Below are 20,559 nucleotides of genomic sequence, written 5' to 3' on the forward strand. Positions count from 1 at the left end.
AACAACAGATTCTGAAGGGTTTCAGATATTTCACAGAAGACATAGAAATATCTGATTTTCCCAGAGTTGCAGAATAGACAAGTCTAAACCTTGCTGCTGCAGGAGCTGACCTACAGCCTCAATTTCCTGCAGCTCTAATAGGTAGAAAAACCTAAAAGGAAGGCTTTAACTCTATATAGCATAGGAGGTTCACCTTGCAAGTTTTGCCTCCTATTAACTAGCCATTAACTAATTAACTATTAACTAATTAACTATTAACTAATTAACTAATTATTAACTAATTAACTATTAACTAATTAACTAATTATTAACTAATTAACTAATTATTAACTAATTAACTATTAACTAATTAACTATTAACTAATGCCATTGTGCTTTAGCTGGTGTATATGACAAATGCATCTCCAGAACACACCAAAGGAAGGACCAAATGGCATACATTATCTGAGGCTAGGTTGAATAGATTTAAAGAACAGAGGCAGTGTCTGGTGATGGATATCAGATTTACTTCATAAAGTAGAAGAATTATCTGAAAGTTTAAGAAAAGTATTTGTTTTGAAAGACAGGTGAATTAGGTATTGAAATCCATGTCACATTAAGACAATATTTAAATTGCTAGCGTGAGATGTGCCTCCTCGAAAGGTTATGTTTTAGCAAAGCAGAGACAGCTGTATTTTACAGAAGAAAGGCCTCAGTCAAATTTCAAAAATTGAGAGAAATTCTCAAAGACACTTGTTGTGCTTCAATTGTTATGAAAATTAGCACATAGGCAAGTGATGGGGAAGCAGGCAGTTCTCCCCTCTCTGCAACCATAATACTTTTTTTGGTAGCTGACAATCTGCAATGCATTACGTTGCTATCTCTAGAGCAGTTAGAGCCATGTACTTCTCATACACTTCTACTGCATAAAACACACAATGTGAAGAGGAAGTTACGGGAGATGATGGCAAAATGAAATATTAGGCAAAACGAGCCACTAAACACACTATTGATCCATTTCAGTTTTCTTCTTGGCTTAATTTCCCATTAAAGACTGATAATCACCATCCCTTTAAAGGTCTATAGTTGTTTGCTGGAGAAACCCAGACGCTACAAGCTAATACAAATTAAGTAATGTAAAAGAGTTAAAATCAGAGCTATTGATGCAAGCTGAAAGAAAAGATATTTGGTACCTCTGCAGCAGGGTGCAATGTCAGCAAGGGAAGAGCTGATGAGGTTGTTAGCCCTTACGGGGTCAGAGAGAAGTAATTACCATCCATGAAATGCTGAGGAATGATGTGGACATTCAGAAGACTGTAGTGTGCCATAAGTATTTCAATTTGAAGATTATTTCATGCTTTCAAAAAAAAAGCTTCTGGACATATATATTCACCTTCAAGCAAGACAAACTGTAGTAATGACCCTAACAAAAGGGATGAGCTTCCTCCAGTAATGTGGCCCCACTTATCCTTAGACAACAGTACAAGAAAAGTAGGTATTTCTGATTTCTGCAAGCACTCAGCCACAGACTTGACTTTACAGACAATATAATAAAAGCATGTTACAAGTAACAAGGACTTCACAGAGCTTACCTGTTTCTGTGCTGATGCTCCCATATGCACCTGGCAAAACTTGACTGCCTGTTCAAGTGCTGCTTCTTCATCCACCTGAACAGAGAATCACAATTAATGAAGTCATAATTACTTAGATCATTTACAAATCCAATTACGTTCAGATGAAATGGGGATGTGGAACATGGTAAGTGGGAGAAGCAGCACTCCTACAGCAGAAAAGTGATCTTTAAATGTATAATCCTGAGTAACTAAAGATATACAACTCTTTTTAAACTCTAACTAACATTTCGTATGAACAAACTCTACGGAACTGGTAGTAGGGCTCTTAACTGATTTCAGCAATTCAGAACTGGGTTTTTGAGTTCCAAAACACAGAGGGGCTTACTCCCCCCTTCCCAGCAGCGCTCTTGTCAAGAGAGTGGTTCTGTGGGAGACACTTATCTCTTCAACTTTTGAACAGATACAGGGCCAACCTTATACTGCTTGGTTTGGTGATTACTGTTACTCTCTAATAATCTCTAAGGTCACCAACAGAAATTACGATGAACAACAGAATGCTTTACCTGTTTAATCAGCATGTATGTTTCAGACATGATCTTCTCAATTTTACCCAGGTCATAGGCCATAACTTTCTGACCTTGCTGCCATACCCGGTAAGCATCAAGTAGAAGTGTTTTCCCAGAATCTACATCCTCAAGTAATTTCCTCTTCCTGCTGGATCTCTGGACAGGTTCTTCTGTAGGTAGTGCTTGAACCGTTCCTTTAGTTGCCTGCTGCTGCTTTGAGCTGATGCTTAACTCTTCCAAAGAAAGTTCTGCAGTCCGGCTCTCTTGAGCTCTCTCTTTTGAGTTCCTGCCAGACTGAAGACGGTCTGGCTCACCGCGTTTACATGAAGAATCAATTTTTTCAGGGTCATTAGAATATCCATCGAAATCCATAGGCTCAACCGAACCAGGCCTAGGGAGCTCTTTAATTTCCTTGTCATTCTTGTCATCATGTTCCAATATGTCCATAGCATTAGGAATTTGTCCCTGGGTCACTTCTTTTACTCCATTTTCAGTACTATGTACTACTCCATCCGATAAAGCTTGCTTTTTGGGAAGGACATCTTTGCCCTCTTCAGCACTGGTTTTATTAGAAACGTCTGTTGTCATCCTTCCCGAAGCAAGGTTGGAAGACTTGGAACTCTGATCTTCTGAAACCTTAATAAAAGAAAGTCATTCTTCTCTGTTATTATTGAAATCAAAAAGCATTTCAGCACAGCTATACTACCTTGAATACTGACATGAAGAACCTTCACATTACTGCCTCTGCTGAAGAAAATATATTATTCCATATTAATTCTTGTTTGTTCCTGAGAATTAATTAATCCAAGCCACAAGTCTTATAATTAAAGTATTTTAATCAGTTAAACACCACAGAGGAATCAACAGCACAGGCTGAACCAAATCTGCAATGATTTTTTTTTTAAACTGAAGTCTACACTATGGAATCCCATTAAATGAAATGCAAGGTTTTAGTAGCACAAATTTTATTTTTAATGTATTAAAATCAAAACTGCATCTGTTCCTTTGGCAGCTGCAGATCAACCTCAAATATCAGAATCTTTCCTTTGGTTGCTCTTGCATAACTTTCTTATTGTTACTAGATGAAGTATGCTAAACTCTGCTATAGTATTTCGGTTTTATACCTTTACTTTTGTAATGGACCAAAGATAGAAAACCTCGGTACCTCATCCCTTTGTTCAAATATTGCTAATGATACAATTATTTCACCCTGATTTATGAACTAACTGTATTTCATACAGACTTCCCCTTTTCTTACAGACATTTTCATTAAGTTCCTTAAGACGCTGCTAACTTCGAAAACCCATAGGAACAAGTTCTTCCTTGAATGTATTTACAAAAACAACCTTCCAAGTTCCAGTTATCTTACTCTGTAAACTGATTAGTTTCTAAATGACATTTAGAGATTGGCAGGCATGCAAAATCCAGTTGTCTAGTTTTGTTTTGTAAGAGGAATTGTAGATCATTTTAAATGAAAGTTGCAATAGACTCCACCTGAAAATGCAGTAGTTCTTATATCCCATGTAATTACTATTATTTAAAATTTAAGGTAGAGTCAAATCAAACTTACTGCAATCCGTTCTCAACCACTATATTTATTACTGAATTTCAAAATCAAAAAAGAACAATGCTGGAAGAAAGTTTACTGTGTAACTGCATATAAACAAAAGGTATTAAAAGTGATAGTAATGTAGCCCTTCAGCCTCAGTAGATATAAGGAACAAGTAAACTGAATCTAGGAAAACCTAATTATTAAATCAATGAGCATCACACACGCTGCTGCCTTACTTGCGTCAGATCGTTGAGCGTGTCCTCCAACACTTTCACTGTAAGCACGAAGGCTTGCTGGGCCAGAACCTGGCGATCTGCATCACGCAAGTACTTCCTGCATCACAGTAAAAGAGCACAAATGAAGCTAACTGCCAAAAGTTTACGTGACGTTAAAAGCAAGTACCGGGATTTAAACCAAAAATTATTTTAAATATGCTAGTAGAAAGCAAAGAAAACATATTATATATGAAAATTGTGTACAGAAATGTGTACATGTAAACTCATGAAACATAACATTTTAACCGTGTTTCCCCTCACCTCTCCTCTCCCCATAATAATCAAAGAAGACATGCATGAAGTAAAAGGTGGATAGCACTATCTGCAAGTGTAGGTGAGGGAAGGGGAGAAATGCAAAAACTGCGGAGTGAAAGAGACAACCAGGATTACAGTTTTCTTTTATCAAGCCATTTGTGCTCCTCAAATACTAACTTTCTATTCAAAACTTTCATAAAAAGAGAATTAGTCACACAATGCTATCTCGAACCGTCAGGCGATTTTCATGTTCTAGATAAACTGGGCATGTGATATTAAGGATATTAGCAAATCCCTCTTCTTGTTGGTCATATTGGTTACTTTCAAATCTAGGTTTTCAGAGCTAAAACACTGATGTGCTAATACCTTTTTTCTATTTAGTACTGTAAAAACCTGACATTCTGTCTGTAGAACTTACTCACTCTACGGCTTCATTTAATTTACTAGAACATGGCAACTTCACAGCATTATGATGCTTTAGACCACTTTCAAGGAAAATATTTCCAGCAATCAACGCTACCCAATTGAGTGTGATAGAAAAATGGTTTTCTATTTCAGAATGAGATAGTTTTAATGAGAGGGCTAAAATCAAGTAAATAATTTTGAAGGATACTCTTTAGTCACCAAGATGACATTTTTAATACACATTTTCTCTCTACAGTATTACATTAAGTTAGAAAATTTTCTTTCTATTTCAGACAAAAGATAGAAAAACTTGACTCATCATTAGTTCTGATTTTTGTTGTTGTTGTTTAGGTAGGCTTGCTAAAGGCGCATACCAGGCACACCCAGAACATTTGTAAGTTCCTGTAATGATTGCAGTTCACCATGGCTGGCATTGGCTGATCCAAAACATCAAATTACTTGTTTGTTAAATTCAGTCTAGACTTATAAATAACATAATATTTTTAGTACAACTGTGGGCTTGCTTAGAGCAGAATTTAAGCCTTCTATGGTCCAGTTCTTCTGATATGTTAAAAGTCAAATATTTTTGGCTTCGAGTTTGCTGAACATGTGGTGACATATTCCCAGATATACTATGATCTATGCAAATTCACATGCACTCGCACGAGAAAAATACATCACGAAACCTTCAATGCCTCCAACTTATTGCCATCAATCATTCAGGTCAATTTCTCAAGCATTTGCCAGAGACTAATTTCAACATTTCCCGCTCAGCGAACAACTAGAATTTTACCTCGATTGCTTCAGTATTTTCTGTAGATGTTTATTTTTGTCTTCCTATTGATATAAATCTGTATATAGTTCATGTTAAATGACTTTTTTTTCTTAATTAGGGTTAATACAATTAAAATTAGATCACCCCTGAATAGGATAAGCTTTTTAAATAGCATCAGCTGCCCGTAGCCACATAACCATCGTTCAGTCAGTCAGGGATTACAGGAAGGCAGGATGCCTGGGCCGTGACCTCTCACTGGACAAGGCTCTTACGCAAGAGGCCATCAGAGGGGTGCAGAAGTCACGATGCTCTCTTCCACCAGAGAATCCCTTCACAGTACAGAAAGCATCTGGAAGTCTGGTTAAGGCAGATGCATTTCTCTTGAAACTCAGTGCAGACATGCAGAGAAACTCCAGGCTCTATTCTGGAATCATAACCCTGAAAAAATTTAACCATCATTCCACTATATTCCCATGGAAGTCTGTCTATAGACTGTTTCCTAAAGTAAGAATGTCTTTAAATAAAATAGGATATCCTGAGTTGGAAGGGACCCACAAGGACCATCAACTCCAAAATACTTACACAAAGAACAAAATATAGGCAAAACTTTACAGAGTAACAGATTAAAAGAAATATCTCATACTTTCCCTGATCAGGGGTCCTCTGTAGCATAGATGAGACTTTCAGCAAGGTGTTGTAATCCTTCAGCTGTGACAGCACGTTTAGCAGTAAGACTATAGAGCGGTTCATATGAGACGCAAAACTGCCCGGGCGGTCAATTTCATCCACGGGGATGCGCCAGATTCCCTGCAAAGAGAGGAAAAGAGGAAAACCCTAAAGAAGGATCCAGATGAAAAGGACAAAAAGCTTAAAATATGCACCTGGTTTATCAGCATACAGATTTTCAGAGGGTCAGGGGAATAAAGGACAAGCTCTGCAGTCTTTCAAATAGGGAGATATGGACTTAGTCAACTAATCAGTCAACTGATTAATTCCTGTCAGTAGCAAAAGAGGGAGTCTTGTAGAAGCCTCAACACACCTTTTAAATATGACTCTGAACTATTCCCAGAAAAAAAAAAAGCAAGCAAAGCCTAAATCATATTGCTTTTTTGTTAAGTGTCTGTGAACATACAACCTAAGCTAAAACTCAGCTACCGTTAAAAAAAAAAGTAACTTAAAGCAAATTTTCCATGCCTGAAACCTGCAACTCTTGCCCAGCCAGAGATCTGTAACTAAATGTGTTAGGAGCTTGGTTACTGCCTTGATACCATCAGTGTTCACCTTGCCATTAACCAGCCTCATAGGAAGAATCAGACTCCTTGGCTGTATCCAGTTTCCAGTGGGAGATTCAAATACTTGTGCATACATCCCGAGCCTCCTAATTACATTTCTGGGACAAGGGAATCTTAGGGGAGCAAGGCTGGAGATGGATAGAAAACACAATTTAATTATGGTCAGTCAGCTCAGGTTTTGCAATGTCTAATAGGTTTAAGGAGTTTTTTTTTTTTTTCCAGGCGTTTAATAAGAATGCTGCCAACAGCTAGTCAACCATATTTGAAGAATACAATTTAAGTAATATTATATCTGCATTTTGGCATGTACTTCGTATTTTGTATTATGGCCATGCACAAAAAAACTGCTGTTATATCAGTGCTCACTTTGCTCAGTTCTGAAATTTTTCCTGTAGCAGCTCTTTAAGATGAAAATCCTCTGGTCATATATACCACTTTGAGACACTGCAGGAAAGAATCGCCTCCTTGATAAGAGTATTGGACTGAAAATGAGTTCTGCTTTCCAAGCCTGGTCAGAGAGCAGGATATACAAATATTTACTCTTTTATCCTTGTTTAAAGGTCTTGCTTTGGTATTTTTAGCTTTACTTTGTGTGAGCAGAACTCTTCAGAACTTAATACAATGTGGAAACAAAGAAAACGAATACTGCAATCACAAGTGACATTTGACCACAAAAGAAGCAGGTACATAAGTGGCCTGCCTACAAACCCCCCCCCGTCTTCAGAGAATCTGTAGTTCTGCTCCATAGCCTGTATAGGAATGTGGGGAGGTGGGACACCACAAAAAAAAAAAAAGTACAAATATCAGGAAAAACAGGAAACAATAGGAAACAATTACTTCAACTCAATATAACACAGACTGTTCTGCCAACTTTTTTTTACTCTTGCTTTTCCTCCTGCTCTCGACTCTTACTCCCTAGTGATCAGAGACACCCATTTTTCCTCTTTGTTCCCTGGAGCTCTCTTTATAATTTAGTTGCAGCTTTCTTTTTCCATAAAGTTCCTAAAACCTTGAAGTGGTTGACCCCTGAGGCACAACTTTCACTTCCCATCCCCAACTGCTAACACCCACAAGTACCTTCCATGGCTTGCTGTCAAAGATTTTATCTGCTCAAGCAGCTTATTGGCTCTCACCTAGGTACAGACCTCGGAGGAAACAGCTCTGTAAAACAGCACAAACTTTAGAGAGCCTTTTTCTCCCCCAAAACTACACGATGATTTTACTTTTAGGCTACAGATGAACACTCACATTCTAGAGCAGATTTTTTTTTGCTTGTCTGCACATATGTAAACTGGGTTTCCGCCAAATCCTAAAACAACCGAATGCTTCATAATGGCACCATATGCAACAACTTACTTAGCCAATTTGACTATACTAAACAATTTACGGTCGACTTAGATGCATACTGAAGGAATGGAAAACAGCCAGCGTGTAGGTTCCTGGTCTTTCTCAGCATTATCTCATCCTTTATTTGAATTAGGCAGATCATTTGGAGTGAGTTTCAGGATATCGTTTCTGGAATCAGTTGAAAATAATTCTGCAGATCCCACTCACACGTTCCATGTATACATTTTAGTAACTCACCACATACCAAAGATTATTGATTTAGAAGTCTCCATGCACCACTTTTCTTTCTTTAAATTGAAAATATGAGGGAGAAAATGAAGAGAAACTGCTCTGAAATAACAGATTTAGTCCAACCAAAAACTTTCAGAAAGGACTAACCCCATGTGAAAAAGATGAACCTCCTCATACTTCAAGCCTTCAGGCTCTTCATGTAAACTTAGCACAATTCACATTATTTAATTTGCACCAACAATATTAGCTATGATTATAGCAATCACAAAAAACCCTTCCCTTTAACTCAAAGATGTATTTTGTGTGTGTTCATGAGGCGATTTTGATAGACCTGGATATACATTGTTACATGAGAAATTCTCAAACAGTAGGACGTATCCCACCTCTGCTACCACAGAAACTGTAACAATGCAAGAACACCATTTGCAATGATGGAATATACAAATTGCAGCCAGAAAGCCCAGCAAGTGACCAAGTTCATCTGCTACAGAGAAAGCAAGTTGCTTATTTTGGGGACCACTGCTCTTCCATCCTTCTACAACGCCAGGCGCACTGGAAAAGTTTTAAATAAAACTCACACATTTTAAATTTACTTTAACATTGTCGTACAACAGACAGTCTGATTTTAAAAGGAGAGTCACTAACTTGTCACGTATTGACTTGCAGTTTTACAAATGCAAAACAGCAATACATAAGATTTCTGTCCTATGTTACATATCTGCCCATTTCATGTGCAGCCTCAAGCCAAAAGCAGAAACAAACCTGCCATTAGGAGCTGGAACAACATTCATTCCACCCACTGTGATTTTATTAAGCAATATGCAAAACAATTATGGCGGAGTTTTTCAGAATCTACTTCATAAGCGATATTGAATTCTTTTCAAGAATTCAATTTGAGCCAGAGGCTAAAGAAACATTCTCATCCAAACCTTTGCCAAAGAGAGGTTTAGCTAATCCCACCAGGCATATATTCTTCCTTACCAAGTATCAAAAGCCTTCACGAAGAATATTTTTGAATTAAGATGAAATTCTGCAACTTTTTATTTTGTAATGGCTTAGGCCATTTAAAAACATTCAGCTTTTAAAACAGAACTTCAGAAATAGATGCAAATGCAAAGGTTGAAATGAAATAACTGGGGAGGAGCCTGGAAGAAGTTGTTCAGCTTGACTGAAGTTTTCATATCATCGTTTGAAAATTCAGATTTGCTAGCAAAGTATCTCCCTTGAAAGTACAAAAGGCACAGGAGTGCAGATCCTTGTGACAAACATTTGCAGTTCCTTAGGGAGCTTTTATTACTGATTGTTACCACTCAGGCCTCTTGACAAAACGTCTTCAACCCTAGCCACCAAATGGATTTTACATCCAACGCAGCGCAGCTCCTGTTTGCTGGCCGCCATTCCTGCAGCTGAAAGGTTCTCCTCCCTTCTGCAACAGCCAGCAAGGCTGTTTACATGAAACTAGAGGAAGGAGTGAGAGAGACGCTTCCAACAACTCCAAATGCCTCTCAAGATCCAAAACGTCAAACTGCTTTCCATGCCTCCCTGGCTAAGCAAACATTCTGTAAGAGCTGGGGGGCGGGGAAGCAAGCCTGATGCGCGCTGCGAGAAAAAATACATCTGGGAGTAAGAGAAAATTCTGCAGATGACTTCACATTGAACTTTACATTAAATCCGAAGCTGAACAATGAATGACCCTGTACAGGATATTCCTCATGACACTTGTTTCAGTTTTTACAGCTTGAAACTTACTGCACAACTTCCACTTGCAGAATTCCAGACCTGGGGAGGAGGGTAACAAGAGGACCATGCTGCACAGAGTCTTGTGAGCATGAACCATGGCAATAGTGGATACTTTCTAGTTCAGTCACTGAAAATAGAAAGGAAGGAAGTTCTTATTATTCCTCTACACTGCAACTTCAGAACTTTAAGGGAGGGGACTCCCTAGGGTTTAGGAATGCCTCTCCGAAGAGGAAAAGCTGACAACTCTTAGGAAAACCCAAACTTCTCTGGAGAGGGCTGCCGCTGACACTGCAGAGTTTTTGAGTAAGCCATTTTCTAAGCAGAGAGAAACTTTCTCAACATTGCACGATTTCTCTCAATGAAATGGAGCAATGCTAGTCATAACTCAGATGATCCAATTCCCATGTAACAGGCAAACACATGAAACAACTACTGCCGCAAATAAAGACCTCCCATTACTTAGGACTCAACTCCCAATTTATTAAAAGACTCCCAGAAGTGCAAGTTGCACTGGTTACACCAAACAATTCCACTGCTGCCTTCTTTAAGTGACCAAAGAAAATTCAAACACTTCTTTGACCCAGTATTTGTCAGTCTGAGTAATGTCCTAATGTACCAGTTAATAACGCAACAACCTACACCATATTTTAAAATCTGAAGTTGAATTAAGCACAGTTGTATAATCCCTCGAAAGCTCACTTTCCTAAACATAAATATTTTTAAAAATCTGTTTTAACAGAGGGTTAAACACAACATACTGGAGCACTACAAGCCTTCCATCTAGATCTTGCCCTGGGGACCTGAAAGGGGAAGGAACATGGCTCAAGATGAACGGTTTTAACACACAGGAGTCTAAACCTGGCTCTTTCCAGCCAAGAAAGCAGAGCACAGACCCTCAATTAAGAAAATCCCCACTCCCCTCTGTAAGCACTGCTTTATTTAGTGCTCAGCTTGGTACAAGTGTGTTTGCTTGACAGCCCATGACTTCCTGCTAGTGCTGAGTGCTACCATTGAAAGCTCCTCCCCACCCCCCTGTTTAGCGAGTTACTAAACCACCTTTTCTCATCCAACCTTAGCACGCTCCATCTCTCTTATTATTTTACTTTGTCACCTGATCTGGGCTTTTCTTCTTTTCCACAGACAATTCTATTATTTGTCTTCTTCAATTCTCCTCTTCATTACTATTCAGAATGTAGTGGAACAATTCCACTTCTGTGAGCAGGAATGCAGGTGGATACAAAAAACTAAGAAATTAAAGCAGTTGTATTCACAATATTAAAATTATTATTAGCTGCAGGGACTTGTATTATCAAGGAAAAAGAGAAGCCTTCTGTGAGTAACTTACAGAGCCAATGTCAGAAAACCTTACAAACCTTCACAGCATTTAAGGAGCATTCTTCTTGTCTGCTGTTAGTCCTGTCCACATTGCACAGTAACAAGCTAACAAAAATAATATAATGATAAATAAATGACATTTTATCAGCCTGAAAAGGTAAGAGAAATAAAGCAAAATTGCAGCAACTTCCTTTTAAGAAGCAGAACAAGATTACAATTCCTAGGCTACATGGTGTATATATATATATATATATATATATATATATATATATGTATTTAAAAACCACACACACAAAGAAGTGAATAAACAAGATGTATGCTTTCTGGCAGAACTGTGGAACTCTGCAGCATGATTTTAGCAAGACAGCAGCATGAAAAATGGTGACATGAAAATGCTCCGCACGCTCCAATTATCATATGCTGATAAAGAAATGCAATGGACAATTTTCGCCCCTCATTTCTCTCTACAAACTATAACATTTTCACAGCCTCAAATTTAAGGCTTTTCAATTTCTAGAACAATCATTCTACAATTGACATGACATTGAATTGGTTTTAACCCTATGAAAAGAACACCTGAGTTGTACCTACTTCGAGAGACTATTATGGGTGAACATGAGTCAGGGACGTGCACAGATGAGGTAGGGAAAGGGATTCATTTCCTCGCTGAATAAGCAGTCATCTAAAACCAGAAGTGCCTTGTTAAGATGATAAGTTACAAGTTCAGGCAGAATCAGTGAAACAGAAACTGAGGTCTACAGATAGCCTCTGCAAAACATTGGGTTTGGCCATTTGCCAGGCAGCATCTAGAGGTTTTCGTTCGTTTGTTCAAGAGGCTTGAGGAGTTTTTTACTCACATTTCCCATGTACCACCTGACTGCGCAATGATGGCAACAGAAAGACAGACAGACACAGAGACACAAAAAGAAATAAAGCATCCATTCCACTCCCTGGCTACAACAGAAGGAAATACAGAGAAGAAAGTGAGAAGGAGCAACAGGCCACTGTCTTCACAACCCCTGCTTTGAAGGTGCAATCCTGTTCAAGAAGCTACACAGCTGTGATGCCTCAGGAGCTCTGCAAAGCGTGCCTCAGGCAGACATCACCCACCTGAAAATCCAGGGAACACAGGAGGAGCGCGCATCGTGCATCACCATCTAGATAATAAAGCCTGCTCCTCCCGCTACTTCTCCACGTTAATGTCGACAGTGCTAGTGGAGCATGTTTCCCCAGAGTACTTCAAGAGACAATCCTTCGATTCTTTGGTTTAGCACTTCTCTACTTCGCAAATCTGGGGTTGCTAAAGCAAAGGTGGATTTCAAGATACAGCTGCAGAACAATTTTTTTTTTCTGGTACCTACATTAAAAAACGTTCCCTTTTGTATAGCAGGGCAACTCCTCAAGCTGAAACATCAGTTATTGATAAAAGACTTTTGGACAAATGAGCTATGTACATTTATCATCTTTTCTTCAGCTTTGCTCCAGAAATTGCTTCCTTTTTACTAGGTGTATTTTAGGAATGAGAGAAAGAAGGGCTGGTTAGGAAAGGACTGAAATCAGCAGCAGTAAGGATCATCCACTGGGTCCTGCAGCCAATCCAGGGTTTTCAAAGGAGAGAAAGAGGTTTGTTAAAGGGATGCAGACGAGCAGAAGTCATCCGAAGATGTAGTCAGGCATTTCCATCCTAAAGAAGACACCAATGAAGGAGTCCGGTCACCTGCTTTGGAATTTCTGATTCTGCCTCTGTTAATTCAGTATCTTTTTTGGGGTACATTTTGGTTTATTTCCTGTCCCTGTTTGAAGGAGTCCGGAATTTTTTTTCTTTGGGAGGACATAGAGCATTGAAACCCAAAATAAACGTTTCTAGGTCTTCTAATAAGCAAATAGCTTGATGCAGAAACCTAATGAGACGATATGAAACCCATGATAAGAAAGCTCCTTACCAGGATTTTGCATTTCTTTAGGCATTCTCAGGGGCCAGACGCAGGAGGATTTCTTTACCACCAAAATAAACAGTTAGCAGAGTGCATCTCCAGAGTGACAGGGGTTCTGGTTCTGCCTAACAGACAATCTGTCATTTTAAGAGGATTTTTCTGCTTAGATCTTTCCTGCATATCTGCTACAACGAGACTGCCTGGCATCAGATGCAAATGGTACTCTAATGAACAAAGCTTGGTACAGTCTGTCCATCTCCCTGGAAGGGGGCAGGCTCCTGCATTAGTCCCCTGCAGACATTATCAAACTCTCATTTTTCAACAGCACATGGGATTAATTTAATCTAACTTCAGATGTTTATGATATTGTCAAATGTACATGACTATATCGCCTTGAAACCTTTTACAGAGACAAAAATGCATTTGGGGGTGTGTGGCTCACCTGAGCTGTTATAGGCTCTAGCTTAGGATGAGATGAGCTACGCTCTAGGAACAACTGTCTTCACTGTTTGTAAAGGATGTCTGGAGGAACAAGTCATAAAAGACAAATATTAGGGAAGACAAACCCCAACTGACAAGTCTACAGGAGGTTCTGGTCTCTATCAGTAGCATGGTGAGGTCAAGTCCCCATTCATTCTTTTTCCTAAAGGAGCTTCTGCAGAACCAGAAGAAAACTGGGGCTGACACAAGGCTGAGAGAAGCTGGCAGTTCCCCAGTTCCAAACAGGGAGATGGGAAGTTTCAGGACTGTGAGGTTATCACCTAGACCTGTACACTTCTGTCACTAGAGTGACCGTCCCCATCTCCCCAGAGGTTACAAAGTAAATAGCTATTAGTGGACACGCACTTTAACTGGCATTAAATTCTAACTGGGGAAAGGAGAGTTACCTCAAACTAATTTTAAGAGCCCTTATCTGTACCTCAAAAATGGCTTCAGACCACAGAATGACCAACTTTGCTACCTCTGGTAACACCCTGAGTCTGTGAATCTGGTGCATTATATTGCATTGTTCTGACAACATCCGGCCTTAAATGAATGCAAGAGTAGCACAGTGTAACCAAGTCTAGGAATGAAGAGAGATTAGAAATACCCAGCAATATAATCCAGGGACAGAAGAGTAAAAGTCTGGAGCTAAGTCTCAAATGCCTCTCCAAAAGGTAGCCTCTCCACTCCCCTGAGAATAACAACAGGATAATGCTTACATGCAAAAGAAAGTTAAACATTGGACAGATGTTCAAAAGGATGTGAAGAATGATGCAATCTGTGGAATCGACCAAGAGCAAGGCAGCTGCTACAGGCAAAAGACAACAGATTTTTCATAAGAACATCAGCTGATTTTCAAGGTGAGTGGATGTGTACAGCAAAGGAAAAATGCTAAATCTCACCCACTAGCGTTACAGGTAGGTACCTAACGGTGTCTTTCTCTCAGCAGCCTGGACTGATTCACTTTCATCGTCTAGTGAGCTACACACGATACTACAAGCAAAAGAGGACACAAACTTCGTAACATTGAGTGGTACGCTCATCACTGAGACTCAGCACATTGTTAATGTAGAATTATGAGTTCCTCAGAGATTCTTAATGCTGAAGCACTGCAGTGAGGGTCTCCTTGTACAGGATGATGCCTTTAGTATTTCACGAGGCTTGAAGGATTTCACAGGATTTGAAGAAACACATATTCACCTACTCACTCACTTAAACATCCAAGTTCTAGACATGACTGTTACTGGTTACCCAGGACACAAAACATAAGTGACAATTCTTTTAACAGTCTAGTGAGTCTTTAATACAAGACTCAATGGATACTGAGAGTTTTAAACTATGTTGTCAGAGTGCTAAAAAGTTCACCTACCAGGACATTCATATTTTTATGCCAACAAAAATTGCTCTTCCTTCCCACATCCCTTCCTTGCGAGCAAACAAAATGCCTAACTCCCGCCCCACAGCTGACATCCAGAATCTCTGCACTGACAGCACAATGTCTCTCAGCTTTTAGACTCTCTTCTGTGTAATGACACACACTGAAATATCAAGATGAGAAGCTACAAAATTCAAGTGTATGAAAAATACTTCAGCATATTCATACAATGCTTAGAAAAAGTAGCAACATCCATCTGTACGTTTTACAAATATATTGACAAGTTAGACTCAAAAACCTCAAGTAATACCAAAAACTAGAGCGTATCAGGTTAGCTCAGTACCACAGAGGAAAACACAAGCACTTCAGAAAACAGTACTGGTCAGGCACCTGACCTGCTCCTCCTTGTCAGCACCAAACCATGGGAATACATGGCGTTACGGGATCCCGCTGAAAGAGATCTTTGAGTCTGAAGGAAATAAATCGAAAGGTCCAGAGGAAACTTGCTACTAGTTTCCATCACAGTTTTTGAAAAGAGAAAACCCTCTAAAGCAGTACTATGTGGCAGGCCACAGAATACAGATCAAGTGATAATTACTTACCTACTACAGAATAGCCTTCAGCTTAATTTCACTTTCACTAACATTAAATTACCTAGAAACGTTCTCCTTATTGGTACCTGTCGACTAAGATGCATTGTTTCAGACACAAGTATCTCTTATCTCAGACCACATCAGCCAAGTCATCTAACTATGGGGGGACATTTCTCCTCCGTAATCTGTTGGGCATAGCTTTTCACAACTGACCTGGTGAGTATGAAAAAGGTGGTTACTCCACCTCTCAAGAACATTTTGAGGTGATGCAACACAAACCCAGGCAGATCTGGTGTATGGTACATCCCGCAACCTGGTCAAGCAAGAGCCGTGCCGTCATTAAGAGGTGGCATAACAAAATATAGTAATGACTGCCCGTGGTTTGGTACTGGTGACGTTATATCAAATTTTTGTAATAGAGTAGTTATGACCAGACTTGTGTAGTAGCTTACAAGCCACAGCCTTCAAAATATACATAGGTGGGAGTTTTGTAGCTTATTTAGGAACAAGTTGAGATTACAGAAAATGTTAGTAAGTTTCACTGAACAGGCTGTGAAATAATTTACAAGAGATAGAGAACTGCATATTGGAATGTAATGAACTGTCAATATTTTTTTAATACTGTGAATATAAATAAGTGCTATCAACCAGAAGAAAATACCAAATGCCAAACATATCTGTAATTGTATTAATAAAATTATACTCAACTGTTTACTATTAGCTTTTAAACTCTAAAAGGCTTGCTGGAAAACAACAAGAATGGCATGTTCCATCACCAGGTGGCATTTTGGTATATCCACACAATCTGGAAGCACAGAGAAATACTCGCACCTTTCATCTATGTTAAAAAAAAAAGAGCTGAACAAAAATGTAAACACTTCAAATGTTCTCACAGAGGTAAAATGACATTAGTAACTAGTGAAAAAGCCTTTAAATCTCAAATAAAAATCCCCTAAGATCTGACTAGAGTTCCGTACCCCTTTTCTTTAAATGCCAGTTTTATAAAGATATGTGTTTGCAAATACTTGGCTTGGTTCATATTTGAATGTCACAGTTCTGCCTAAGGTTTCATACTGGCACTGGAGTGACAGAAGTACACATCCTGGATTTCAGACTGTGAGCTGAAGTTGAGGACAGGAAGCAACTTATTTAAACCAGGTAACAGAAAACAAACACCCTGTGTGAGTGATCAGGAACTGGAAAGAGACATAGGCAGTGGTAAAAGGGTGTCAGCTCTTGGGGAATGCATACTCCTCTCAAACAATGTAAGCTCTACGGGAGCTTGCACATTTCATCCTCACCAATTAAGAGCTTCAAATGAAGTTATTAGGAGCTGACAGATAACTCACATTTCACCATCTCTTCTCCCCCCACTACAGCAGCGTCCCTAGAACACTTCCCTTCTCTGTCCAGCAAGTGGAGGCTCTGAACAAGTCCTGACTGCTATAAAAGGCAAAAAATTCTCTTACTGTTAAGCACCCCAGAGCTAACCTCAGAATATCTTTTCCCCTCCTCTGTATGAGGAATTCATACAACAAAAGAGAATTTCATTAACTCTGCTATCAGGTTTTTACCTTTTTATTTATTTATTTTTTTAAGGTTAACATATAATGCTGTTGTGCTTTCAAAGACTCCCAGGGCTCCCTTGGCCTCTTTTTTTTTTTTTTTTTTTTAAGAAAAGTAAACAAGTTCCTTATCCAATTGTAAGAGTTGGTGGAAATGTCTAATTCAAGTAAACATTTAGGCAGCCATCTGCCTAGCACCCCAACTAAAGTTGACTGATCCCTGATAACACCAGAGGAACATGACATCACAGAGAAGCAGTAATTCAATTACCCTATTTACAATAATGCAAATCACAGTATACACGAGGGATCTTCAATATTCAACCAGCAGCATTATTACAACAGCTTAGTCCAGCACAAGGCATAGCAGTGACTCAGTTAGCTAGGCAGAAGAGAGGGTAGAGTCCGCTGGGGTTTGATTTCAGGGATATTGTGAGATAGGAATTATTTGTTTGAGAACAACCTGATTAATTACTCAGGAGGAGGAGAGAGGACTCAATATTTATTTAGAGTATTTCAGACTCTGATACAGACACTAAAAACACACAAAAGTCATGTTACTGAAACCAACTATGTTTCTGGGGATTCAAGATGTCAACCTAAATATGCTCCAATACAAAAGACATATCCTGCAGCTTCCAGGGAAATAAAAACCTCCACAGCATATGCTTTAATTCCTAGATCTGCTTCATGCAAATTACCCATGGCACACACAAAAATCTGCCATTGCATAAATAAACACATACTGCAGTAAATTGAAAAAAAAAAAAAAAAAACACAAAAAAACAGAAACATGAAGCTGCCACAGCCAATGCCGCAAACAGCGCGTGGCACTGGCTTATGCACATCAGAATTTACTGCAATTAAGACATACGTTCTCAAATTATAAACATGTGACTAGACAAAGCTGACTGGTTTTAACAAACTGCTAATTAAATTGGAACCCTCTTATCCCCTCCGTTTAGCTGAATGAAGCAGCGAGTGCTACAGCATAGTAGCTCATGCAAAACAGATCCTGAACAACAGGCTCTCGTTAGGTCACCGGTAAGAAGGGGAATCTCCAGCGTGAGCCTTGGCTGGCGGAGGCTGCCCAGCAGAGTGCACAGCACGGATCACAGCTGGCTCGCTCTGTGCCAGACACGATTCCTACAGACCTACCACCTCTTTACTCTTCCAGACGCGAAAGCGTCCCTTTCCGAGCTGAGGGCTGCACCGAAAGCGAGGATGCGAAATAATCCACCCCAGTAAGGGGGGTAGAAGAGAGACCGCGAAACCCCAAGAAGGCAAGCAGACCACACCAGGAATCCCTCAGCCATTCACGCCCCGGCCAAACTTCTCTCGGTTCCCCGTTTCCCATTTCTCCGGCGTTTTCCCCCCGGCCCCTCCTGCAGCACGGCAGCCCCGGGGCGGCGAGGGATTCCCCTCCTCTCGCTGCCGGCCACGGCTCGCCGCCCTCGGGGGGGCGAAGGCGAGCGACGCCCCGCGGCTTGGAGAAAGCAGCGAGCTTTCGGGCGGCGGGGAGAAAGCGAACTTACTGCGGCTGCCGGGCCGAGGCAGGGGAGAGGGCCGCGGTCCCACCGCCTGCCCGCCGGCCCCCGGGGCATCACCGGGGCCGGCCCCGCCGCGGTCCCCGGCTGCCCGGGGAGGAGGAGGAGGCGGCCGCCCCCGCACTCACCATTCCCGAGGCTGCGGGCTGGCTCCGCCGAACTTCCCCGGCCCGGCCCCCCCCGGCCGCGCCGCCCTCGCGCCCCCACCTGACTGCGCGGCCCCCGCCCCGCGCTTCCTCTCGCACCGGAGCGAGGCCAGCCTCTGGAAACCGCCGACCTCAGATTTCCTGCTGCCGCCTCTTTTTTTTTCTTTTCTTTTTTTTTTTTTCCTCCCCTTTCTCTGCAGCCCGCCTTGCGGCCGGCGCGGGGGGGGACACGAACAGCTGCTGCCGGCGCTTGGAGGGCGAAGCCACCGCCCCTCGCCCACCTGCACGGCCCTGCTGGGGCCGCCTCGGCCCCCCCCTCAGCCCCCGGTGGGCCCCTTTTTACCCCCCCCTCCATAGCCCCTTTCTCCTCGCTCCGCCCGCAGGAGCCAGGCCCAGGCGCAGGCCGCGGCCCCTCGCACCGTCCCGGCGGCCCCTTCCCTCCCCAGCCCTTTCCCCCCCGGTTCAGCTCCCTCTGCTCTCGCAGGCCGCCCCCCAGGGCACGCCGAGGGCTGCCCCCCCGGCCCCACTTTTCCCTCAGGCTCCCCCTCAGACTCCCGCCGCCAGCCCGGCCCCGCGCCCCCTCCTCAGCCCCGGCCGCTTCCCTCAGCCGCGGCTCCTCAGCTCCAGCCTGGGCTGCGCGGCCCGGCCAGGCTCTGCTCCCCCGTCTTCATCGCAAAAGCCGAAACGGGGCATCTTTATCCTCCCCTCGCTTCTGGGACACCTGCTTTGACTTCCTCATCACCTTGCTAAACTCGGTCCTGTTTACTAACAGCCCAGGTCTAATAACCTGCTCCACGACTGCAAAAGTCCGGGCATGCTATGCAGCAGGCAATTGCTAAGATCATCCCTTTCTTATAATTTCAGCCACTTTTTAGTGAATTTCTTGTGTTTTTCTTTTCTCATGGCATCAATTCTAAGCTTCTCACACTGAAAACCCCATATACCTTGCCCCTTCTCATTTATATAATACACATTTATGCTTAACAGAATCCTTAAGGAAGCTAAAGAGTCATTTACTTATCTAATTTATCTTTCATAAATTCCATTAATGAACTACACCCTCTCTCTCCACTTAAACGGTAAGAGCCAGCGTTTTTGTTTTGATGCTAAAATTCCACTGTGGACAATACCACACTTTACGAATAACCCATGTCTTCACTACCTCTTACATCTTGCCACCACAGGCAATAACCCATTCCGTACTTACTAACAATGCAGTTTTGGCACTACCACTTCAAAAATCCATTAACCTTTCATCTTTTGACTGCATAATGTTTTAAATACAGAATTTACAGAATTGAAATGAATACTTACTTTCTATGTATTAATGCAAAGAGGCTTTTTTTTGACCTGCATTTTTTAATCTGCTCAGTTAGTCAGTGTTAGCAACAGAGCTCCTATCTCCTCTATTGCACTGGAGTTTTTTTCCTATGTATTTATGTAGATTAAGTAGTTGTTGTACCTGGAATTAAATGCATCTTAAAGTGTTTAAAGTTAATAGCTCAAGGACTGGGTGTTCACTAGGTTGGAAATTATGTCATATAACAACCCTGAACAGCTAAATGCCTTTAAGCCATAAGCACAGCAGTG

At 41.1% G+C, this 20,559-nt stretch overlaps 1 protein-coding gene across 14 annotated transcripts in view; it reads right to left on the reverse strand.

Annotated features, from left to right (window-relative positions):
- CABIN1 (calcineurin binding protein 1) overlaps nt 1-20,559 on the reverse strand; it is a 110,673-nt gene that overhangs the window by 26,792 nt on the left and 63,322 nt on the right. For all 14 annotated transcript variants that reach the window (XM_035556644.2, XM_035556639.2, XM_035556647.2 and 11 more), the window contains 4 exons: nt 6,025-6,188; nt 3,908-4,004; nt 2,117-2,755; nt 1,572-1,646 (listed from right to left, as the gene is read on the reverse strand). In XM_035556644.2, the coding sequence (XP_035412537.1) occupies nt 1,572-1,646; nt 2,117-2,755; nt 3,908-4,004; nt 6,025-6,188 (975 nt within the window). The remainder of the gene's footprint in view (nt 1-1,571; nt 1,647-2,116; nt 2,756-3,907; nt 4,005-6,024; nt 6,189-20,559) is intronic.

Source organism: Cygnus atratus, chromosome 17, assembly GCF_013377495.2.
Source record: "Cygnus atratus isolate AKBS03 ecotype Queensland, Australia chromosome 17, CAtr_DNAZoo_HiC_assembly, whole genome shotgun sequence".
Classification (NCBI taxonomy): domain Eukaryota; kingdom Metazoa; phylum Chordata; class Aves; order Anseriformes; family Anatidae; genus Cygnus; species Cygnus atratus.